This window comes from Molothrus ater, chromosome 11 (genome assembly GCF_012460135.2).
Source record: "Molothrus ater isolate BHLD 08-10-18 breed brown headed cowbird chromosome 11, BPBGC_Mater_1.1, whole genome shotgun sequence".
In the NCBI taxonomy this organism is placed as follows: Eukaryota; Metazoa; Chordata; class Aves; order Passeriformes; family Icteridae; genus Molothrus; species Molothrus ater.
This window is the reverse complement of record NC_050488.2, coordinates 12,355,266-12,376,192: the sequence shown is the minus strand read 5'-3', so window position 1 is coordinate 12,376,192 and position 20,927 is coordinate 12,355,266. Positions and strand designations below refer to the sequence as shown.

General features: G+C 44.6%; 2 protein-coding genes across 4 annotated transcripts in view; one reads left to right on the top strand and one right to left on the bottom strand.

The window, feature by feature from the left end:
- Positions 1-1,996: 1,996 nt before the first annotated feature.
- On the bottom strand, positions 1,997-13,042 carry SLC25A20 (solute carrier family 25 member 20). The gene is made up of 9 exons (XM_036391322.2): positions 12,935-13,042; positions 12,193-12,285; positions 10,348-10,475; positions 8,144-8,234; positions 7,072-7,189; positions 5,825-5,897; positions 5,094-5,203; positions 3,647-3,771; positions 1,997-3,166 (listed from the first exon to the last, which is right to left on the bottom strand). Exons 1-9 carry the CDS (start codon positions 13,037-13,039, stop codon positions 3,104-3,106), a joined length of 906 nt encoding a protein of 301 aa, XP_036247215.1. The 5' UTR covers positions 13,040-13,042; the 3' UTR covers positions 1,997-3,103.
- The window catches only part of ARIH2 (ariadne RBR E3 ubiquitin protein ligase 2), a 35,422-nt gene continuing 27,477 nt past the window's right edge, over positions 12,983-20,927 (top strand). The window contains exons 1-2 of one of the 3 annotated variants that reach the window (XM_036391320.2): positions 12,983-13,068; positions 17,142-17,489. In XM_036391320.2, coding sequence (XP_036247213.1) covers positions 17,241-17,489 — 249 coding nt within the window. In that variant the 5' untranslated portion in view covers positions 12,983-13,068; positions 17,142-17,240. Of the gene's footprint in view, positions 13,069-13,356; positions 13,449-17,141; positions 17,490-20,927 lie in introns of those variants that run through there. The other 2 variants (XM_036391319.2, XM_036391321.2) reach the window with 2 other exon arrangements.

Below are 20,927 nucleotides of genomic sequence, written 5' to 3'. Positions count from 1 at the left end.
CCCTAAACAGCAGATACACTGCCTGAATTCACACAAGAACCTGGGCAATTAGAAAATAACATTTGAATGCAAATCTAGGCCTCTGAAAGCAAAAGAGTCCTCAGGGTATAGAAAATTATGCTTGTGCTAAAATCCTTCTCTCTTTCTGAGGCTGCACACATTAGAGGCAAGGAATTGGCAAATTTTGTATGGCAGAATCTTTAGAGATATGAGCAGCTTTTTAAATATTTCCAGGGTGCCTGGGTTTCAGTTTTTGAATAAGCAAGCAGATGTGTCTGATGAGCCTTTGCAAAGCTCTTCTTCTTCTGCCATTGCTGTTGGAAAGCAGCCCCTCATTCCTGATTGTCTTCTGCCATATTTTACTTAGCTAAAAGCACCAAATTAAATCAACCATGGTAAACAACAGAATGTTATCACACAAAATACAAAGCTCTGCAAAAACCTTAGAGTGGGGAAGATATAGAATAGAATATAATTAGGAGAAGTCAGGATCTGAAATGTTTAAGAAAAAGTGTTAAAAGGGATAGTTTGGCAGAAGAAAAAGTCTACAATTACTGCTAACAACTGAAAAAGTAGAGAGTGAAGGGAACATTTCAGTCTTCAGAGCAAGGACTGCCTAAGGCCACAGACTGGAGAGACTCAGCTGGTGACAGCAGAGCCAAGGTAAAGTTTGCTAAGCACCAAGCCAGAGGCCAGGACACAGACTGAGAGTGGGCTCCTTGCTGCTCAAATGCAGGAGCTGTGCTCTCAAACCCAGCAGCTCAATCCAAGGCACTACTTGTCCCTGATTTGATCTCCAAGAATTTTGTTTTTCACAGTCTGCAACACTTGGGATTGATAGGACTGGGGTGGGAGAGAGCACTAACCACAGAGCACAGCTCATGACCAAGCCTTGGGGATCTCAGCCTTCCTCTGCTCCAGCTCTCCCAGCTTTCTGGGAGCTTAGGAGGTCAGCAGGATGCAGGTGACAGGGCAGCTGGAATGGGCAGCTTTAAGCATCACTGCCTGCAATTTTATGAAAGAATATACACTTCTGCTCCTCCCAAGAAGTGTCAGTATTTCTGAGCACATAAATAGAATTGAAAATAAAATTCAGCTTTATAATACTACTTAAAGCTGGAAGTTGCTCCTAGGTACCACAGCCTCAGCATGAAAATCAGAAAGAAGCCAGAGCAGCCACCAAAGCAGCACAGGGCAGCATTCTGTGGTGAGGCAGCACAGAGCCATCAGAACAGACCTGATCAGCTTGAAACTAGCTGGGAATTGGCCTCAGTAAACCCAGAACTGTGTTTAAAACCATTTGAGAGGTTTATATCCTGTAATCACTTCCCCAAATCAGTACTAACTCAGTGTTCACACTAAGTATTGCAGTCACCAGAGGAGGGACAGCAGCTGCTCCTGAGCACTGAGGAGCAGGGAAGGCCCTTGGTGGGTACAGTGGCAGTGAAATGCAGAAGCAGCTCCATGTGACTCAGATTTTCCCACACCAGGGCCACCCCTCCTGCCCTGTAAAACACCAGAGGTGGACTCTGAGGAAGGCAGGTTTCCTTCTGGTCTTTCCAAAAAAACTGGGAAGGAAAGTAGAATTCAAGGCTTCTCCACAGCATGGGGTAGAAGTTTTTAGGGCTGTCCTGCCTGTGGAAAGCTGAGGTGAAGGCTGTGTCCTCATGGTACAGGTCAAGAGACCACTCCAGGTACTTTCCACAAAGTATGTGTTATTTGTTCCAAATGTGCTATTTAGTGTGTTGCTTTATAGCTAAAAATTTGCATCCACAATGCAGCACCTAAAAGGACTTTTATGGCAAACATGCCAAGTGCAGAATATTCCTTTCCATAGCTCATGTCAGAAATTGAAAAGCTAAAAGGCAAAGGGTTAGCAATCAAAGACAGCACAGCACAGCTTATTTACCAACCAATCTGGGAATTAAGAATTGGAAAACTTTTGCAAAACTAAGCATGCATGACCATGCAAAAAGTAAATGAACCAAAGCACACATTCTAGCCAAGCAGCACCTAGTTTTATTGAGTTCCAGTAACACTGCATCACAACAAAAAGAAATTAAAATTTGCTATTTGCTTCTCAGTATTAGTCACTTCTCAAATGAAAATGTGATCATGTTTAATAAGAGAAAACCAAAGAATAGGAGAAAGAATAAAGTTAGTCAAAATTGCAGAGCCAGTGTCCTCTTCATGTGTCCCCCTCATGTCAGAGAAATTCAGTTCTTGGATGTGCCATTAAATTTTCTCACGTCGGTGTCAGGGATTGAATGCCAGCACACAGTATTTGATGAATCAAACATATCACAGATCGCTATGAGCTGTGCTATACTTTTGAAATCAGATTTGGGTTCTCTTCAATGGGACAGAAAGGATTTGAGAGAACAGTTCAGGTTAATCAAACACATTTCCCCACTGGCTCCCTCAGTAAAGCTTAGTACAAATGTTAAACATAATGCATTTTGTGTCCTAGTTCCACAGAAAAGATCAGTGTGCAGGACCTGATATGGTACCTGCAACACCTCTAAACCCACTGGGACATAGCTCTGGCCTCCCCTGCTGAGTTGTGTTTGCTGCTGCACATGCACAGGAGATTAAAACCAGTGTTAACACAGAAACAGCCACAAGTGACAAACTACAGGAGATGAGAACATTGCCTGACATTGCCTGCAGACACAACCACGTGCAGCTGCTGACTTATGCCCTGAGAGTTAAGTACATGCTGCCAAAAATAATTTAAAGGAGGTTTTTCAGCATTAATGCTACATGTTTCTTCAGTAAATAAAGAACTACATTTTAAGATGTGTCCCCTTCTTCCATGAGGAAGTACTTAAGGTAGCACGTGTGATAGTGACAGCTGTGTGTTAGCAGTGTCACTGCTGTGGTTGGCTCAGGAGATTTGTCACCCCTAGCTCCTCACCAACTCTGTCAGAGTTACAGCTTGCATTTCTGACTGGCACATAGCACCACCTAAAGAATGTGAGAAAGGCAAAAAGGCATTAGGCAAACAATTATTCCTGAAATATTAAGTGATCATTAATTTATTCCTGTGAGGCAGATTTGCACTCTCTTCCTTCTCCTCTCTCGTTTCCAGACTTCCTAGTCTTCATAGACCAGGTGCAACCCAGTTAAGAAACTTCATAGCGACTTCAAAACCAAGAAAACATGCCTGGAAAAGAGAACACAGAACAAATAAGGATTCTAACAATCTCTTTCAAGCAAGGCTTTTGAACTGCTGCACTATGAACACCTAATGTGCTTTATATGGAAGGAGGAAGAGGACCAAAAAAGTCTTGACCCAGAAGCAGGAATTCTACTGTATCCCTCCACACAAAGGCTGAACTTTGGCTCTGTTAGGCTCATTATTTATTGAAGGGAAAGTGAGTCCAAACTTATTCCATCTTCTACAGCTAAAAACCAGTAGCTAAAAACTATCAGAGAAAGTCAACACAGAGCTTTCATGCAAAGCTTTGAAGAAAGATTTACTTGTTGCTCCTAGATTAAAGCACAGTTTCAGAATCTGAACACCAACAGTCAAAAGTACCTGCAGTGACAAGAACCTCTCTGGAATGGTGCACTTGTGTCCCCTCCAGACTGCAAACACTCACTGTGAGCACCCCAAGCCCAGCCGGGATCCCGGCGCACTCACCGCGTTGGCAGGAAAGGCCCTGATCATCACAGCTGTGAAGCCCTTGTACAGAGATGCAACTCCTTCCTCTCTGATGAGCTCCCTCAGCACATCTCTAAAGCCATTGGGGTATTTTCCTGCAGGAGCTGAAAGGGATGCACAACACATTAGTCCAGATGTGTGGCAGTGGCGAGGGCTGAAGGCTGTGCCACAGGTAACAGCCCAGGGTTTTCTAGAGGTTCTCACTGCTACAGCAAACAGACAAGAGAGCTCAGCAAGGCTCAGTGAACAGAAGTTGGTTTGTAAACCAAAGAATTTACACCATCAAGTCATTGCAGGCAGGGAAGAAAGGAGAGTAACTTTTGTCAGGGTTGGAAGTCTGAGCTGTTACTTGCACTGCTGATCACAGCTCTCTCAAGAGCTGCACTTAGGTGATAGGAATGTCAGATACAAAAACTGATGAAGCTGGTTAATAAGAAAATGATCCTATCATATGCCCCAGCCAAGAGCACCGACAGACTTCAAATGAAAAGCACAGGATGTTCCAAAGCTGATGTTACGTGGATATGCTGAGGTGTTTTTTAAAAGCTACTCTATTCAAAACACAATTTCTTTCTTCTCCTGACACTGCCCTGGGAAATTCTGCCTCTGCCAGCCCTCTGAAAAGGTAGCCACAGATCAGCCCAGTTAAACTGAACCACCATGAACCCATGTCATCCACACAGCAGCACTGGAGACTGTGTGGAGACTCAGTAGAACAAAGCTGTGATGGGCTTCCCTCTCAGCCCTTGGTATGGTACAAACAACCACAGCAGCCATTGCTCAGAGAAAAAGAAATGAGGTTTCCTCATGATAATCATGAGGAAATGATTATCATGATTTGTGACTCAAGAAAAATGGTCACTATCCAATGGAGAGTTGAGTCCACAGAGACCATGGGGAGCCTTAACAAAAATATTCACTGACAGGACTGGCAGAGAAACCAAGGAAAAACCTGTCCAACTCTGCTGAAGCACAAGGTCTGGGGTCATTCTAACTGTAATTAGGCCACAGACATTAAAGAGCAGAGCTGCCAGTCCAAAAGCAATGTTCTCAGCACCCTGTTACTATAAACTGCAGATAGCACAGGCTACAATTTATACAATTGTGTCTGAGGTGAAATAATAAAACTTCTCAAAAAATTACATTTGTTATAAAACAGCCATTACAATTCTACTATTATGAGTTCTATGCTTAGGTTTCAAATCAGGTACCTCAAATCAAGATCATTATATTATCAAGGATTCAGAAACAGAGCAGTGCAGCCTGATGTGCCAAAAATTTGTGAGGAAACCAACTAGAATGCTAGGAACACCCGTGGGTTTTCATGCAGTTGTCTCAAGCACCACTCAAGACCTTCCATCCCTGCCCAGCCCATTCCCAGGAGCACCACAGGAGTGTGGCTGTGACACCCTGGAATGCAACTCACCAGTCTGGAAACGTGATTTCAGCACGTCTGGTGGGATGGCAACTGCCCAGTTGAAGATCCCAGCCAGGCCTCCAGCAAAGAGGATCCTAGGCACACTGAGGTCACTCACACTGTGGCAGGATCAGAGTGGGGTGGGAGGAAAAAGTGAAAAAAAGATTTAAAAAGGAGAAAAAGTAAAACTTTTTGTTTTGACTAAGGTGACAATCAAAAAGACAGCCTGGCTGGCAGCCAGAAGGCAGCACAATGCTGCAGACAGAGACAGTGCAGTATCTGAGCAACCTTTCCAAGATGGACCAACTACACCCTAAAGATTCAAATATTTTTATTTAGCAGCACACACACACATGCTCTGGGGAAAAAAAAAAAAAAAAACCAACAAAAAAACAAAAACCAAACCAACCAACCAACTAAACCCCCCAAAAAAATCCAGCAAAGCTCTCCAGCATTTCCAAATCTCACACAGCTCTCTGTGTGCATACAGGGTTGAAACTACTTTAAGTATTCCTTACTTGGCTAATAAGATCCAAACTGGAATCTGAGAGAAACTCAGAATATTATTTTAATTGTCAGCTAACCCCAGACCAAACCAGTTCAACTCACTAGATGAGCAACCATTCTTCTCTTTTTAAAATTTGTTTTGATGATACTGCTGTAAATCTCTTCGTAGCTGGGGAGATGAATCAGCAGTGTCTGGGAAGTGCAGAGAGTGGTGACTGTGAGATTTCACTGACCTCTTTCCCTGAGGGGTCAGAATGTTCTTGAGCCACTCGTACGTCATGAAGTACATTCCGCTGGCCGGGACGTCTGGTGGGTAAACAGCAAAGGCTCTGAGGAGTGGGAAACCAAAGGAAGCCCAGAGGCACCAGCCCCATGCCAGCCCAGCAGCACCACTAAGCACATACAGATTTTTTTTCTGAACCTCTTCTACAAACAAAATAAAAATCTTCTGCTGCCTTAGACAGAGGAGGCTGAACTTTCCCATGGAGAGCAGGTGCTAATGGCAAGAACTGGAAAATAACTTTTCTGTCAGCAGCCTATCAAGCCAGGCTGTAACCTGGTTACATTACACTAATGATGAGACAGCTCTAAACTGTCCAAATTTCTGCACAGCACATCACAGCAGCGCAGGAACTTCATGAATTTTGCACACTATTAGTTCTAATGATTCTGTTTGGGGATTTCTTTCTGCAGGTGATGGGTCTTGTTTTGGTTTTTTTTAAGCTACTCCCACAGCCTATTCTTATCCCGTGCCTAAACTGGAGAACCAGCCCCTATCTAGGGACACTGCCAGAGTTACACTGCAGGCTGCTACACTTGTGTGAGAAGCAGAGGATAGAACCAATTCCTAAACTGAAGTAACAAAATACAGAAATTTCAGTTTTTCAAAGTGGAATTACTAAAATACATAAAGGATTCTGGGTCTGGCACAATTACTTAGTTGTTGTTGTATTTGAGAGAGGGGTCATGACATCCCAGTTCAAAATAACCCAGTCTCAAAAGGGTAGAAAGCATGACTGCTGCCACCACATTTTTTAAAGCAGTCAGTATTATACAGCAACAGTAACAGACAGGCACAATCTTTCTCTCAAGGAGAAAAAAAGAAGAAAAAAAGAAGAAAATAATTTTTTTAAAAGGCCCACTTCTGCATTTTTCTCTTCTCTTTGTTCTCTCTGCTCCTCTCCTGAAGTCTCTCATTCCTCTTGGCTCCTCAGATCTTAATTACTTCCTATATCCCTCTGATCCTTGTCATCTAATCTCTTCCTCACCCACTGAGAATCTCATGTTTATTTCTCAGGCCCTTTGAGGCACTGGAGTAGCTCTGCAGACTGAAAAAAAAAAAAAAAAAAAAGAAAAAGAAAAAAGAAAATGGGTGACACAACCCCTCCAATTGCCTAAAGGGACAGTGAGATCTCCCATCCTGTGTCAGGCTTGCCATCCTGCAGCCCCCCAGCAGGGATGGGCCAGCCCTGTCCCTCACCTCTCATGAGGGTCAGCACGGTTCCCTTGTACACGCCGCGGATCCCGGACTCGCGGTACAGCTGCTTGGCACAGTCCAGGGAGCCACTGTACTTGGTTTCACCTGTAGCTGCCTGGATCTGCAGGGTTAAAGTGAGAGTTTCTGACCACTGAAGGTTTCTGGTCAATGCAGAATTGTTCAGCCAAGGGTTAGAGAGCCTCACATGTGTTTCCAGAGAGGAAGGAGCACACGCTCCTGCCTAGGGAGCCTCTGCCTCACTTCCTCCAGCAGCTCTCACGTTAAAGCTGAGGCTGTGGTTACTGCTCCATGCAGAGAATAGATTCTCCTTTATTTTTTTCACAGTGTAAGTTTGAAATAACTCAAGTCACTTAGATAATTCCACACAGAGAAAAAGTAGTCTTCAAATAGTGAAATTCAAAGCCATTTGTATGTGTATAAAACCTTCCATGATAATATCCTGTCTGTCAGAACTAACATGTGACCACCCATCACTGTATTAACAGAGTTCAACACAGTCTGAAACAAGCAGAACTTCCCACACCTGCTAAAGATGGCATTTCATTTGTTCAGGTTTGCATTTTTCAACAATACTTTCAAACCCCCGCAGAAGGTGCAGAGCTAACAGCCACCCAAATGTCAGAACACTGTTTGGAAATGCATTCCTTAACTCTGCATGGGAACTGTCAAGGTAACAGAACTTCTTTGCACCAGAAAGAGTCTCATGATCTAGCAAGTTTACACCTTTTTTTTTTTTAAGGAAAACTTTCATTCAAAAAAAGTTGACTTTTCCATACTTTGAAGTGGACTGAGGTATCTATGGAAGCCTCATGTAGTGTCCCACAGCATAAGGCTTGGGCTGTGTAAAATGAATAGAGCAACTAATGCTGTGTGTACTTATACTGTCATGGTGGGTTTGTTTAATGCTTCTTCATGACACAGCTGCATTAAATGACAGTTGTCTCAGTCCTGTCAAAAAACAGAACAGAGTAAATGCACTAACCAAAGAAATTCCTGCTATGGAAAGACAAGACCCCTAAAATTAAATTCCCATCACCACCATCCAATGCCTTACCTGTAAAAGGCACTTGATTCTCTCTCCTGGAGCCATGATTACTGTTGTGAACACTCCTGACAACATGCCAGCAGCAAACAGCTGAGGATATCTGCCCCAAGGAAACAGAAAAGACCCTAACACAACACAGCACACAGGAAATGAAGGGCAGAAAGATCCCTACATCCCCAGGTGATGCTGCTCCACATCAGTGGAACTTGAAATGCAAACACTGCTTTTATCAGTGCAGAAGTGCCTTGTCAATGCAGAGCTAAACATTTAAGATCTCTAGGACTCAAAGCACTGGTTCCTACAGCAACCACAACTCAGCTCTTCATATCCATTCTATTTGCTAATACCCCTTCTACTTACATTTTTTGCTATAGCATTCCCCATTCATTTTTATTCCCTTTCACTTCAGTCTCTTCCTCCTCCAATCCCCCATACTCTTCTCAGTGACCCCAGCAGCCTCCTTTCCATAATCTCTCACTCCTCCAGCCTCTGCCAAAGTTGAGTCTTTCCTACCAACCTGTCATTATCCCAAACACTCAGCACCTGCTTTCACATGGCAAAGTCTCCATGACAAGAATCCCTTAAACAAGTTGAGTTTCTCCATCACAAAACTATCTTTACATCCAGCCTCCTACTACCTCCCCTAGGAAGAAGGCCTAACATCTCAATGTAATCAAATTCCACACCTTCCACTTCTCTCCACTTGCCCAAGAGATGGCATTCTATTCCAATTCTTGCACCTTTCTCTACTCTAATTCCCATGATATCTTCCAGACCATTCAGACCTCCCTTGCCACTCCACACCTCCTACTCAAACTAAGTTTAGAGGTTTTTAGCTCACCTTGGGATCATTCAGCCCCAGAAAAGGCAGGATAGGCTCCTCAGGTTTCTCTTCATCTTCTTCCTTCCACAACTTCCCTTCAAAATCAGCATGGGAAATACAACCATCCAGCCTGCCTCTAGACCCATAACCACAGCACCAGGAGTCTGACCTTTATTTTTGGGTCTCATGTCCCAAGCTCACTGTACCTTCACTGTGTCAGGTCTGCACCCACAGAACAGCTCAGCTGAGCACAGTGACACTACATACACTATTTGTACTTTTCCACTGCTCTGCTCTGTAGAATTCCTCTGCTGAGAGGAATTCTACATAAAGACTCCAAAAACTACTGTCCTTCTCCAGCTTGCTCCTTAAAACTTCCTGTGGGCACCATGTGTATAAAACACAAGGCACTGAGGTGATAATAAGTTCATGGTGCACTTGTTGTTCAGTCCCTACTGTTGCCCTGTCCTTTCCCTTCAGTCTTGCCTGCATGAGGACACTGCCATGGTGTGAGAGAGGGTAAGTGAGAGTTCCCCAGCACCTCAGCACTGCTTCACCCTGAGCAATGGCAGCTGTGTTGGCAGCAGCTCGTGTTGCAGGGCCAGCTGTGCTCACACTAGCCCTATGCAGACAAGGCTCCAACAGAAACCAAAACACCCCACCACAGCTGGCTTTACATGATGGGCTCCTGCTTTCTGACAGAGCTCCTACCTAGCACACAAATAATGGGATAAAATCTTGCTAAGCTACAGCCCAGTCCCTGTGGAGCTGTAAATCACAGCTCAACAAGCCCATTACAGGAGTACCTAATGGCAGGGGGGCTTTCTTCATGCACAGGTTGGCTTGTAGAAAGCCCCACCAAGTTTTCTGAGCTTCCTATTGCTGTTTCTGAAGGTCAGGCATGCCTGAGAGGAGGGCTGCTCATAAACACCTCTTTTCAGAAATACTAATAAAACATTTTATAGCTGTTTTCACATCCTAATGAAGGGCCACAAGAAGACTCATAACTAACAGGGAAAGGAGAATCAGGGCTGTAAATGTTATCAATTCATCCTTGACCATGAATTTATTGCTCCCATAGTTTCTGTTAATAGCAAGCCTGTTGGCAGGCAATCATTACATAACTCTCACTGTGCTCATCCACACCGGAATTGTTCCTTCATGGCTCCTTCTTGCGTAGAGAGGGAATTGCATCTCACCTGCCCACACAGTGCCTGTTTTAGCCTGTGCTATCACTCCCACGCTTCCAGAAGCATTAAAACATGAGTGGTTTATCTTTCAGAACTATATTTATAACCTAGGAGAAGACACCAATTTACACCACAACTCAACGTGTGACAATGCAGCCTCAGAATGCCTTTCCCAACCGTCTGATTAACCAGGAACTCACGTCAAAACATCGTCAGGATTTCTCTGCTGGAGTCTCTTTCCCAAGCCAAATCCAAAGAAGCACACAGCAAACATGGGTGTCACCCCGATGATAGGAGCTGCCATTCCTCTGTATAAGCCTTGGACTCCCTGCAAGAAACATTATCACAGGAATTACTTGGTTTGGCATAAACTTTGCACACATTTCAGCTTGTTGAGAAGGGAAAGGCAACAATCCAGGATAGGATCTATCTAACAGTCAAATTGATCAGAGGAATAAAGGGGCTTATTGCTCATTTGCAGTTATACATGTTTAGCTGAGGCTCAGGGACTGCTGCAGAGGAAAGCTATCCTTCCTGGGAAACCCTGGGACCACTGATGCCCTTCTAGAGCAATACTCATCATCTGCACGTTCATCTCAGGTATGAGGAAGTGAAGTCAAAAGCCCCCTGAATAAAAGCCTTAATAGATATGTCAAGAGAGAGCACTCTCAGCTGCACACCTGTGTTTTATTGGTAACTTGTCAAATGCAGTAGTGTAAAATCCTGACACTGAACCTGAGAACACTGAAAGGAATTCACTTTTTAACTAAAGGAAGAGCTGGGGAGAGCAGCTGGAATTCCTTCAGTCCCCACATGAATTCACTTTGCAACAGAGTCAAGAGCAAATTATTTTTTGTTTCCTACGCTAAATCAAAACTTTTCCCCCACACACCATCATATTCCTGATGTTTCCTTCCATAGACTACACATATGAAAAAGTACTAATGCAGACCCCAGCAGCTGTATTATTTTCACTTATCTTGCCTTTAAGTCGAATTTTGTCCAATAAAAAGGAGAGTTATCTTCCTAGATAAAGGCTAGACATATAAATCAAATATTTGCTGGTCTCTGCACCCCTTTCTTCCCCCTGTCCCAATAAACCAGCTCATCCCAGTACCTTCTGAAGTCTTACAGGCACAACTGGCTCTGCCATGAAATTGCACCTGGCTGAGAGATCAGCCACTGCTGCTCAACCTCCCCTTGGGCACTGGGAAGCAAAAGGCCTTGGCAGAGAGGGTTAGTAGTTTTCCTCACAGAAATGGATGAGTATTGAGTAGGAGTGGAGAGGCAGCAGTGCTTTTGAACTTCCCATCACAAGGCTGTTATTATGGCTCAGCTCTGACGTCCGTGCTGCAGCAGGGGTGTTAAAAACTGCCAGGGATTCAGAGCTGGCACAGCATTCCACTCCTTTGTGGGAGAGACCAGGCAAACAAGATTTGGTTTGGTTATATAACAACCTGTTAATACCACAATGGAAGGAGATTTCAGATTTTGAGGCAGATCTTTCATTCAACAAGGAGTTACCTAACGAGATCCAGCACTTAGAAATGAGACTTTAGGCAAGCAAATAAACAGCTGGGCTTTACAGCCATAATTTCCAAATGGTAAATAGCTGCTGAGAAAACTTAAAAAGCAGAAAATTGGACTATCTGTCAATTAAAGACTTTAAAGCAAGGCTGTGTGCCTTTCTAAAAGCAAAACAAGACTAGCTCAACAGCATGATCATGATGATTCAGGAGTAAAAAACACTGTCCACCTTCTAGAGAAGGTTGAACAATTACTATAATTGACACTCTGCTCTCAAAGAAAGAAAAAGAAAAAAAAATCTATAAATTAAAGATCTTCTGCCTTCTCATAGGTGGCATTTCTTAGCAAAACAAAGATACATATACCAGGAGCACGTGTATACTAAGTATTCCCCAAGCTTTGTAATCTGCTTAAAAATGTTAATTTAACTGACAACCCAGGAACTGTAGGGTTTCTCTGTAGGATTCATTCCTACAATGTACAGAAACAACTGATACATCTGGCAGGTGTCACAGTACCTCTCCAACAAGAGTCTTTCTGAAGCAGTCAAAGGTCCCAGAATAGAGCGGGGCCTGGCCAGGCTGTGGCTTAGGCTGGGTTTGCAGTCGGACCTAGTAAGAGGGAGAGGAAAACATGATTTGATTAAATATTTCATTCTAAACTTTGCTCGACAGAAACACCTCTGGCTACTATGGAGTACGTTTTGTGACTGGACCTAAAGATCATGATAGAAACACCGACATCACTTTAGCCCTCTACAGAAGAGAAGAGGTTGAATTTTAATGTCATGAGTAGTGAATGTATTTAACTAATTAATTGCTGGGATAATGTCCGGATGAGGACCCCAGCTCCCTGGACCCCACAGGGTCACTCGGGGCCTCCCCCTGAAGCAAGGGAGCGGGGTCCCGCCGGGCTGGCGGGCCCATCCCATCTCCCATCTCTCTCCAGCACCGGGAGCACCGAGGCTCTTTAACCGCGGCTCTTTTGCCGGTTTTTCACTAAAACCGGCATCGCCACACGCCCGGCCACCGCGCCGCCAGGGGGCGCCCTAGAGAGGCCCGGCGCGGCCTCCCCGCGGCGGTACCGAGCCCCGCCCCCCGCGCAGTGCCTGCCGGGAGCTGTAGTTCTGCCACAGCGCCCACCGGGACCCGCGCCGCTCCCGCGCAGTTTCTGCCGGGAGCTGTAGTCCATCCTCCGGTGCCCCGACCGCACCGAGCACCGGCCGCCTCCCTCGTTCCCGGGCGCCCCGCGCCACTTTACCTTGATGGTGTCCAGCGGGTGCCCGACGAACACCAGGCAGACGCCCCCGAAACCGCCAGCGAAGAAGTTCTTCAAGGGGCTGATGGGCTGCGGCTGCTTCGCCATGGTGGCGGCGGCGGCGGCGGCGGCGAAGGGTGAGAAGCGGGACCGGGACCAGGGTCGGGGCGCTGCGTCCCCGCCGAGCCAATGCTGCCCCCTCCGCGCCGCGACCTTTAGCCCAGTGCGGGGCACGCCGGGAAGCGGGCGCGGGGCGGGCCGGGACGGCGGCGGTGCGAGGGGCCGCTCCCGGCGCGGCCACTGGGCGCTGTCACCGGCCGAGCCCGGCCCGGGGGCCGCTCCTCAGGCCGCGGGGCCGCTTCCCCCCGCACACCCGCAGTGGTTCAGCCGCTCCCCCCCCCCCGCCCCAGAGCCGTGGCCCGGCCCGGCCCCGCCCCGCCCGGCGGAGGTGACGCACCGGGCCCGGCGGTTCCGGCGCGCTGAGGGAGCCCGGGGCGCCGCTCTCGCCGCCCGCCCGGTAAGTGCGGGGCCCGGCCGCGCCGGGGCTGGCGCGGGTCCGGCGGGAGGGATGCGGGGCCGCTTATCCGTGCCCGGTGCTGAGCTCGGCGCTCCGCCCCGGCGGAAGCCGCAGCCCGAAGCTTTCGGGCTCTGGGCGGCCGTGCGGGGGCCCCTCCTCGCCCCGCCGCCGCCCGGGCTTCCCCGCGCGGCTTCTCTCCCGCCGCGCTCCTCGCTGCCCTCCCGCGAGCCTGCGGCGCTCCGGTGTGCGGGACGGGCGAGGGACTGGTCTCGATCCCATTCCGAAAGAATGGAGCCGAGGTAACTTAAACGCGCTGGGTGCCCGAGCCCGGAGGTGCCCTGGAATACGCAGGTATCCGTAAAACAACTTGTTAAAAGTGACGGTAGGTTAGAAAGGGCAGGAGTGAAATGGATAAGTTGGCAAAGACAAGGCAGCCGTGGGAATGTGAACCAAGGCTGGCAGGAGGAAGGAAAGCAGGTTTGTCCCTGGGGAAGTGCGGTACAGCTGCAAGGAGGTCCCTGCAGTCATCTGTGGTGAAAAGGGTCAGGCATCTTCTGGTTTCTCAGTCTTGGATGAAAAATTCCTACCTAAAAAACAGTGGAGAAGGAACAGCGAGGTGTGCACTGCATAGGTGAGGAGGCAGTTGGGGATGATCCACAAATTATGGGTTTGGGTGGCATAGATGAAGATGCAGTTAGCGTTGATGGCCACCATGGAGCTGAGGCTGTGGATGGTTTCAGGGAAAAGGAAGAGTGTTAGCCTGTCTAAAGGTTACATGGATAAGGAGTCCAGGAAGCAGACTTAAGTTGCACTTTCTCTGTTTCAGATAAATAAGGAGGTGAAAGAAGAAAAAAACGTATGAAATGGTTGTGAAATATCAACAGAAAAAGAGGAGGAGCATTCTCCAATTGGAGGAGTCTCCACCAAAAGAGTTATTAGAGGAATCCCACAAGGGTCTGAATAAGAAAAGAGTGATGTAGTTGGACTAGGAATGAGGTGGTATCACATAATGTGGTGGAAGGCATTTTGTTTCAATAGACCTTGTTAAGAATTGTGTTGCAAAGCAGGAGTCAGGGAAAGGGCACTGTTGGAGGTGATAGATAGCAGAGGGTAGGGGTGGGTGTGTTCAGGAGTTCCTGCAAGAGACTGGAGCGAGAGGTGACTAAATTGTATCAGTGTTAGTGAAGATACAGGAGTATCTTGGATTAAGGTGGTTAAGGAGGAGATCATCCTCCCTTGGATTGGAAAGTGATCTAAGTGTGGTTTAAAAATTTATAATTTGGTCTTGGGAGTTATGGTCGTTATTTAATCTAAATAAACCTGGCTTTTTGACCCTATCTTTTGAGCTTAACATCTTTATTATCTTAAAAATTAGTGCTATCAAGTAGTAGCTCTGCCTTGTCTTTGTATTCAAGGAGTTTGATTTGGGCATTGGGCTGAGTATAGGTGAGGTGAGTTTTGTTCCTGGTTTTCCAAGTACCCTCCTTTGCTTTGTCCACAGAGCATGTGCCTTATGCTTCCTTTCCCTTCACTTGTGTCACTGTGGTGTCCAGTTATGCTGGAAGTGAGCTCTTTCCTAGAATCTTGGGACAGGAGTCACAGAAGTCACCCAGTCCTGCAGACTGCTTTCCACTTGATAAATCCACGTGTCCATTTCCTGTGCAAACAGTTCCTCTGTTTGCTCACAAAACTGTGCCAGTGGCACGCTGAGACATCTCTGCACTCTTCTGAGCCCCTTCCCAGGGACTGGTGTGCAACTGGGAGGTACTGGGCAGGCCCCTGTTCTACCTGGATATCTACAAACATCTGAGTGCTTGGGTGTGACTTGCCATGTGTTGGAATAGCAGAGGGCCCAGTGTTTTCATGGGTTTTTTCTCTCTCTAGAGTGTGGAATGATCTGAGTGAGTTTGAGAAGTTCCCTGGCCTGTGAGACTTGCTCAGGCTTTGTGGTGGCTGAACAAAGTTGTTGCACTCTGAGCTGTTGATGGTCCACACTGGGGTTAGAGGCTCAATAAGTAATTCTTTCAACATAAGTTTTAGCAGGTAAAGATCCATTACTCCTTTGATGCAAGAGCTCAGTGTCAGTGCAGATTAAGCCCAGACTCTAAGCAGGGTAGAGGGAATGATGAGGGTTTGCCTTGTGTCTGCCAAATCAGATTTCACATCTGCCTCCTTCCAGTATGGAGAGACTGTGTCTGTTCCTCTGAAGTCCTGTGGAAAGCAGTGCTGTAAATTGTTTGTGTGCTGCATATGCTGTGGATAGCTAAGGAATCAAGAGGCAAATGAAAGGAATGAAATACCTCCAGAATTCAGGAGGTAATTTAATTAGGTACTAGTCTTCAGCCTCTCTGGAGGTTTGTACCTCCTGAAATCACTGAAGCCCCTCAAATTAATTGTACATCACATCTCTTCCTGGTTATTCTCTGCTGCCTGGTCAAGTGACTGGAAACAGGAAAAAAAAAAAAAGAGTTGAGGAAAAATAATGAAAATTTGTGGTTAAGATTTCCTGTACTCTAAAGTCAGGATTATCAAAGCTTGATTATGGTTTCCCCAGCAGCTACAAATTGCAATACTGAGGGAATATATTTGAGTGGCAGAGCTGACAACATAGTCATGCAGAATGGGAGTGTTTTTAAGGAACCAAATACATGCTGCTTGTGGAAAATAGACCTTTGATTTTAATACATGTTTTTATATGTAAAATATGGTTACAGCATTGTTTTAATTCTTCTCTATTTAATATATTCTCTCTAAATGAAATAATTTGGTTAAATGGAAATTTACGACTAAATATGAGATGACCATAATTCAAGGTTGATTCATGCTTTACTGCTGAATCTTTTAGAGCTCAAATTCATATGGTTCAGTTACACAAGCAGAAGATTTGTAGTTCAGATAAGTATCAGATGTGTGAATTTTCCAAAACAAGTGACAATCTTAAAAAAAAAGTTAGCTGTTCTGATTCTTCTTCAATAACAGCTATCAACACCTGAGCATAAATTTGTACATTCAAAAGGTAAGAAGTATATCTTGGGAAGGCAATAAATAATAATTTTATTTCCCCCTTCAGATATAAGGTCCAAGCCACATCACATCCAGTAGAACCAATTTAAAGGGATGAACTAGCATCACAATTTCTTTTGAGATGATATTGAAGACTGTTAAATTGGGTGCATGTGAGAGATCTGTTTGCTGGTCTTATTTTCCTAAGTCTCACTTAATGTCTGTGGTCCTGAAGCAATATGGATTTGTACAGAATATCACAGGTTGCCTTTCTAGCTACTATGGCCATAGTTAAGGGGTTTGTGTTTTTCCTGTTAATTAGAGAGGATGCTACAGTATTGCAGGCTGTTGATAAAGAACTTTGTGATAAATTCAGTTTTTTCTCTGAGAAGATCTTTAGTGAAGGTTATGCAGCCAGTTTCCAAGTGTCAGAGTCACGGGGCCTGCACTGGGGACTAGGATGCAGTGTAATAACCCAATCTCCAAGGATCTGAACCTGTCCTGTAAGAGCAGCCTTGCTTTGGAGGTGCAAGAGTCACAATGGATCCAAACCAGGGACATGCACAGCAGAATCCTCTTTACTGGGCCCTTGGGTTGGTCTGTTCCTACCTGCTTGATCACCTATTTGTTGTTGACGTGGCACCTCTTACAATTTCTTAGGCACAGAAAAAACTGTTTTTCCTCCCTTAGGAGACAGAGCTCAGATGAAATCAAAAGAACGATAAAGTTTGGAGGAAAAAAAAGAAGCTGCACTTGCTTTCCTGGTCTGCAGTTGGGCAGGGCATTAAGATGTCCGTGGACATGAACAGCCAGGGCTCTGACAGCAATGAAGAGGATTATGACCCTAATTGCGAGGAGGAGGAAGAGGATGAGGATCCTGGGGATATTGAGGATTATTATGATGGGGTAGCTAACGACGTGGAGCAGCAGGGAGCAGATGCCTTTGATCCAGAGGAATATCAGTTCACCTGCTTGACTTACAAGGAGTCGGAGAGCACTCTCAATGAACACATGGCCAGCTTGGCTGCCACGTTAAAGGTGAGGAAAGGTTTCTGCATTCACACAGCTGTGAGCCACGTCTGTGGTTGAACAGGCAAACGCTGAGATCACAGTTCTAATGAAAGCTGTGGCAACATTGCTGTTCCGGGGGGTTGGAGGAGCGTTGTTGAAGGTCCCTTGTTCCAAACTGACTCAAAGCTTTACAATTGTGACATACTGGGGCCTGAAAAATCTTCCTTATTGAATGTTGATTCTTTTTTTTTTTACAGAGCTGAGCTTCATGACCAAAATGCCTGAGTTATAACTCTGCATTAACACAGTGCAAAGAGGGTATATAGAAAAGAAACAAATCAAACCATAAGTGGTGCAGTTTGGTACACCTGTGTTTGAGAAGATAACTGACAAATAGGAAGACATGCTAAAACTCTGTAATTCTAACAAAACCACTTTTCTTGGTTGGTTCTGAGAGAATAATCACAGTTTTTCAAAGACAGATCAGCTGTCATGCCAGTTGTTAACCCTGCTGTTGCAGTGACAGTTCCAGTACAGTGAACTTGCCACCTCTTGGAGCAAGTGTGACTTAATTCATCACGGAAAAATCTCACTCAGAGCCAGCTCCATTGTATTATGCTCAATAAGATTTTTGTGATGTCTTCTTTCTCTTTTTGTAACTGATTAGTGTAGTGTCAGTCAAAAGAGGAGTCAGGCCCGAGGAAAGCAGAATTTTCTAGGCTCTAGATGTGGACACTGGGTTGAAATTACTGCTGCATCTACTTTGTAACAGACCAGGTCTTCTAGTGCTTGCTCTTGTCTGGAGCAGCCCCTGAAAGCAGGACAGGTGATGACTGCAGCATGTCAAAAAAACGTGTTGGGTAGGTTTTGATTCCAACTCATTCTGTCTGAATCAAATCTAGTTTTAAAAATAAGAGGGATCTCTTGATCTTTATTTGCACATCAATGTCCCGTAGAAGGAGTATAACCATAAAGCCTGAAGTCTGTGAACCATAAACAACAGGTTTTAAAAAGCACCCATAATTTGGTGATTTTGCCATCTGTTGTGCTTGTTCCCAGCATTTACCACCTCAGAAAATGAAGTTGTACTTTTTCTTGCTCTTAAACTTCTCTGTAATTACCTCAAAATATGCATTCTGAGCTCTGAATGCCTGCAGTTCGCTACATATTGTCAGAAACTGGAGGCAATAGAAAAGTACAAATGAGAATAGTTGGTCAGCACTTGTGGTCCAGCTGCCTGTTGCTTTTGGTTCTTAGCAATTAAGATTTAGAACAGCTTTTCTGTGCCTTATTTTCTGCCTTCAAATGGAACACCTCCCTAAAAGGTGACCCCTGCCATACTGTTCTCTTGAATTAAATTACAGAAAGCAGTAGTTTTTGTCCTTAAAATCAGGCTTCCAGTGTTAAAATAAAATTTTCAGGAGTTTTGAAGGTCTCATTGAGCATATGTTGTAGTTGCCCAGACTATACCAACCTGCTAGCTCAAATCTCATCCCAAATGGTACTCAAGGAGAGAAAATCTAGATATTTTTAATATCAGAAATATGCCTGCATATTTACTGTTAAAATTAAGTGCTACAGACTTTGGTTTGTGCCTAAGAAGATGAAATTGAATTTGGGTAGCAGTTTGGAATGATGTGATCTTGTAAGCCACACACTCAGGCTTTAACCCTTGAAGTGCCACATTAACTCTTTTCTCCAGCAGCAATAGTCCCACAGTTGCACTTTTATTGGATATCTCTTATGTGTCTGCAATATTTGCTTTTTGCTTCCTGGCATACTTGCTTACAATTCTTCAACAACCCTGTCTTCCTTCCCCTCTCTCTTCCCAAAGGAAACTTGTGATTTTGTTAGTTTTGAGCCAAAATGGAATAGAAAGAATTAGTATGGAATTAGCAAGCAGAGAAAAGAAAGAAATGGTATGGAGCATGCTGAACTATTTATCATAATTATTTTCAATGGACTTAATGGATATGAGTAAACAGGGGTAGGCTTTTAAAGAATTGTATTAACTTCTTTTCTATTTGCTTGAGCTGTAAAAACTGCTTTTTCTTTTTAAAACTGCCTTTCACAATGTCTCAGGTTTCCTTGGATAGTGATGATTGTTCTTCTGGAGCATCTAGTTAATTTTGATTTCATCTCCTTTACTCCTTTATGATAGATACTGATTACATGGTGCTTTTTCAGCACTAGCCTGTATTTAAGGCAGAGTGTTTGCCCCAACAGGGAAGGCTGAAGGTAAATGAAATATTATCTTCAGGAGGTACAGTGTTGAAGCCAATGGATGACTTGGTATTTGAGTGATTTACTATCACAGATTAATTGATTAACACAATTCCCTAAAGGGGATAAAAAATAAATGCAATGAATGGGCTTAAAGCTGGGTTGGAATGTTCTACCACTGTCTGTTCTCAGGAGGTGTTTCACTTTCTGAAGGTTAAACTCCAGGACACAAACATGTGTATTGAGTGGCTTTTTTCTTTGTGACATATTGTCTACACACTTTAAAGACCAGAAACAGAATTTCAGAGCTTTACATCTTCATATTTGCTATCTGTGCTGGTAGTGGCTAATAAGAGTTTAAATAGATAGTATTTCATTTGCTCTGCTCATTAACCTCAATACTTGTTTTTCAAATTGTTTTGCTCAGCTATTTCAGACTGATTGTTAAATTCCTATTTTATTTTAAAGCATTGTAGTGAAGGGTGGTCTTTGGAAACCTTCTTGGCTGTTTGCATTCCCCATGAGTTATAGCTGACCTTGTTCTCATTCTTGCTGAAGGCACTGAACTGAGCAAACCTTGCACTGGCTGGTTAATGTCAGGTCAGGTGTGAGCACCCTGCACATGTTTAAAAGTTTTCATGAAATATTGAAAGAGAATCTCTCTTAAACAAAATGCTTGTGTTTTGTTTACCTCAATTAGAAACAGCACTCAGTTAAAATCTGGAGTCTGATACAAGCATGAGACCCTGCATGTAGGTAAATGTGTGTCCTTGTATCTCTTACTGTTGTAGGAAACTTTTGCCTCAAAATCTTCTGACTTGCTTTTTGTCAGTGGGGAAATCTGAATAGAAACATTGGTGCAAACAAGGCAGCAGTAGGTCAAACCAGCTGTGCTGTGTGACAGGCCTGCAGCTGCATTAGTGGTTATTCCAGAACCATACAGAAGCTGGAGAGATAGAATAAGTGTTACTCTGAAAGTTTCTCCTTAATTTTGGTTTTAGTAAGAACTGTGAGTTCATTGGTGTTCAAGGAAAAGAAGAGGAAATCTTTGCTCCTTGGTTGGAGCTGTTAATATGAAGATCTGAGGAAGGTTCTGTTAATACCCTGAGTAAAATTAAGACAGGCTATCTCTGTTGAAACATACCAGAAGAAAATCTTGAACGAATACCCAAAACTGTGCTTCTCTGACCAAAAGGCCTGTGAATTGAAGCAGGTCACTTTTAATTCCTCAAGAGGTCACTT

Bases quoted from the DNA above. Each gene is read 5' to 3' on its own strand.
- SLC25A20 (XM_036391322.2), bottom strand. From the start codon at position 13,039: ATGGCGAAGCAGCCGCAGCCCATCAGCCCCTTGAAGAACTTCTTCGCT. The intron at 8,235-10,347 runs GTGAGTTCCTGG...TCCTTGGGGCAG, and splicing joins AATCCTGACGATGTTTTGAC to ATATCCTCAGCTGTTTGCTG. The intron at 5,204-5,824 runs GTCAGTGAAATC...ATCCTGCCACAG, and splicing joins CTGACCCCTCAGGGAAAGAG to TGTGAGTGACCTCAGTGTGC.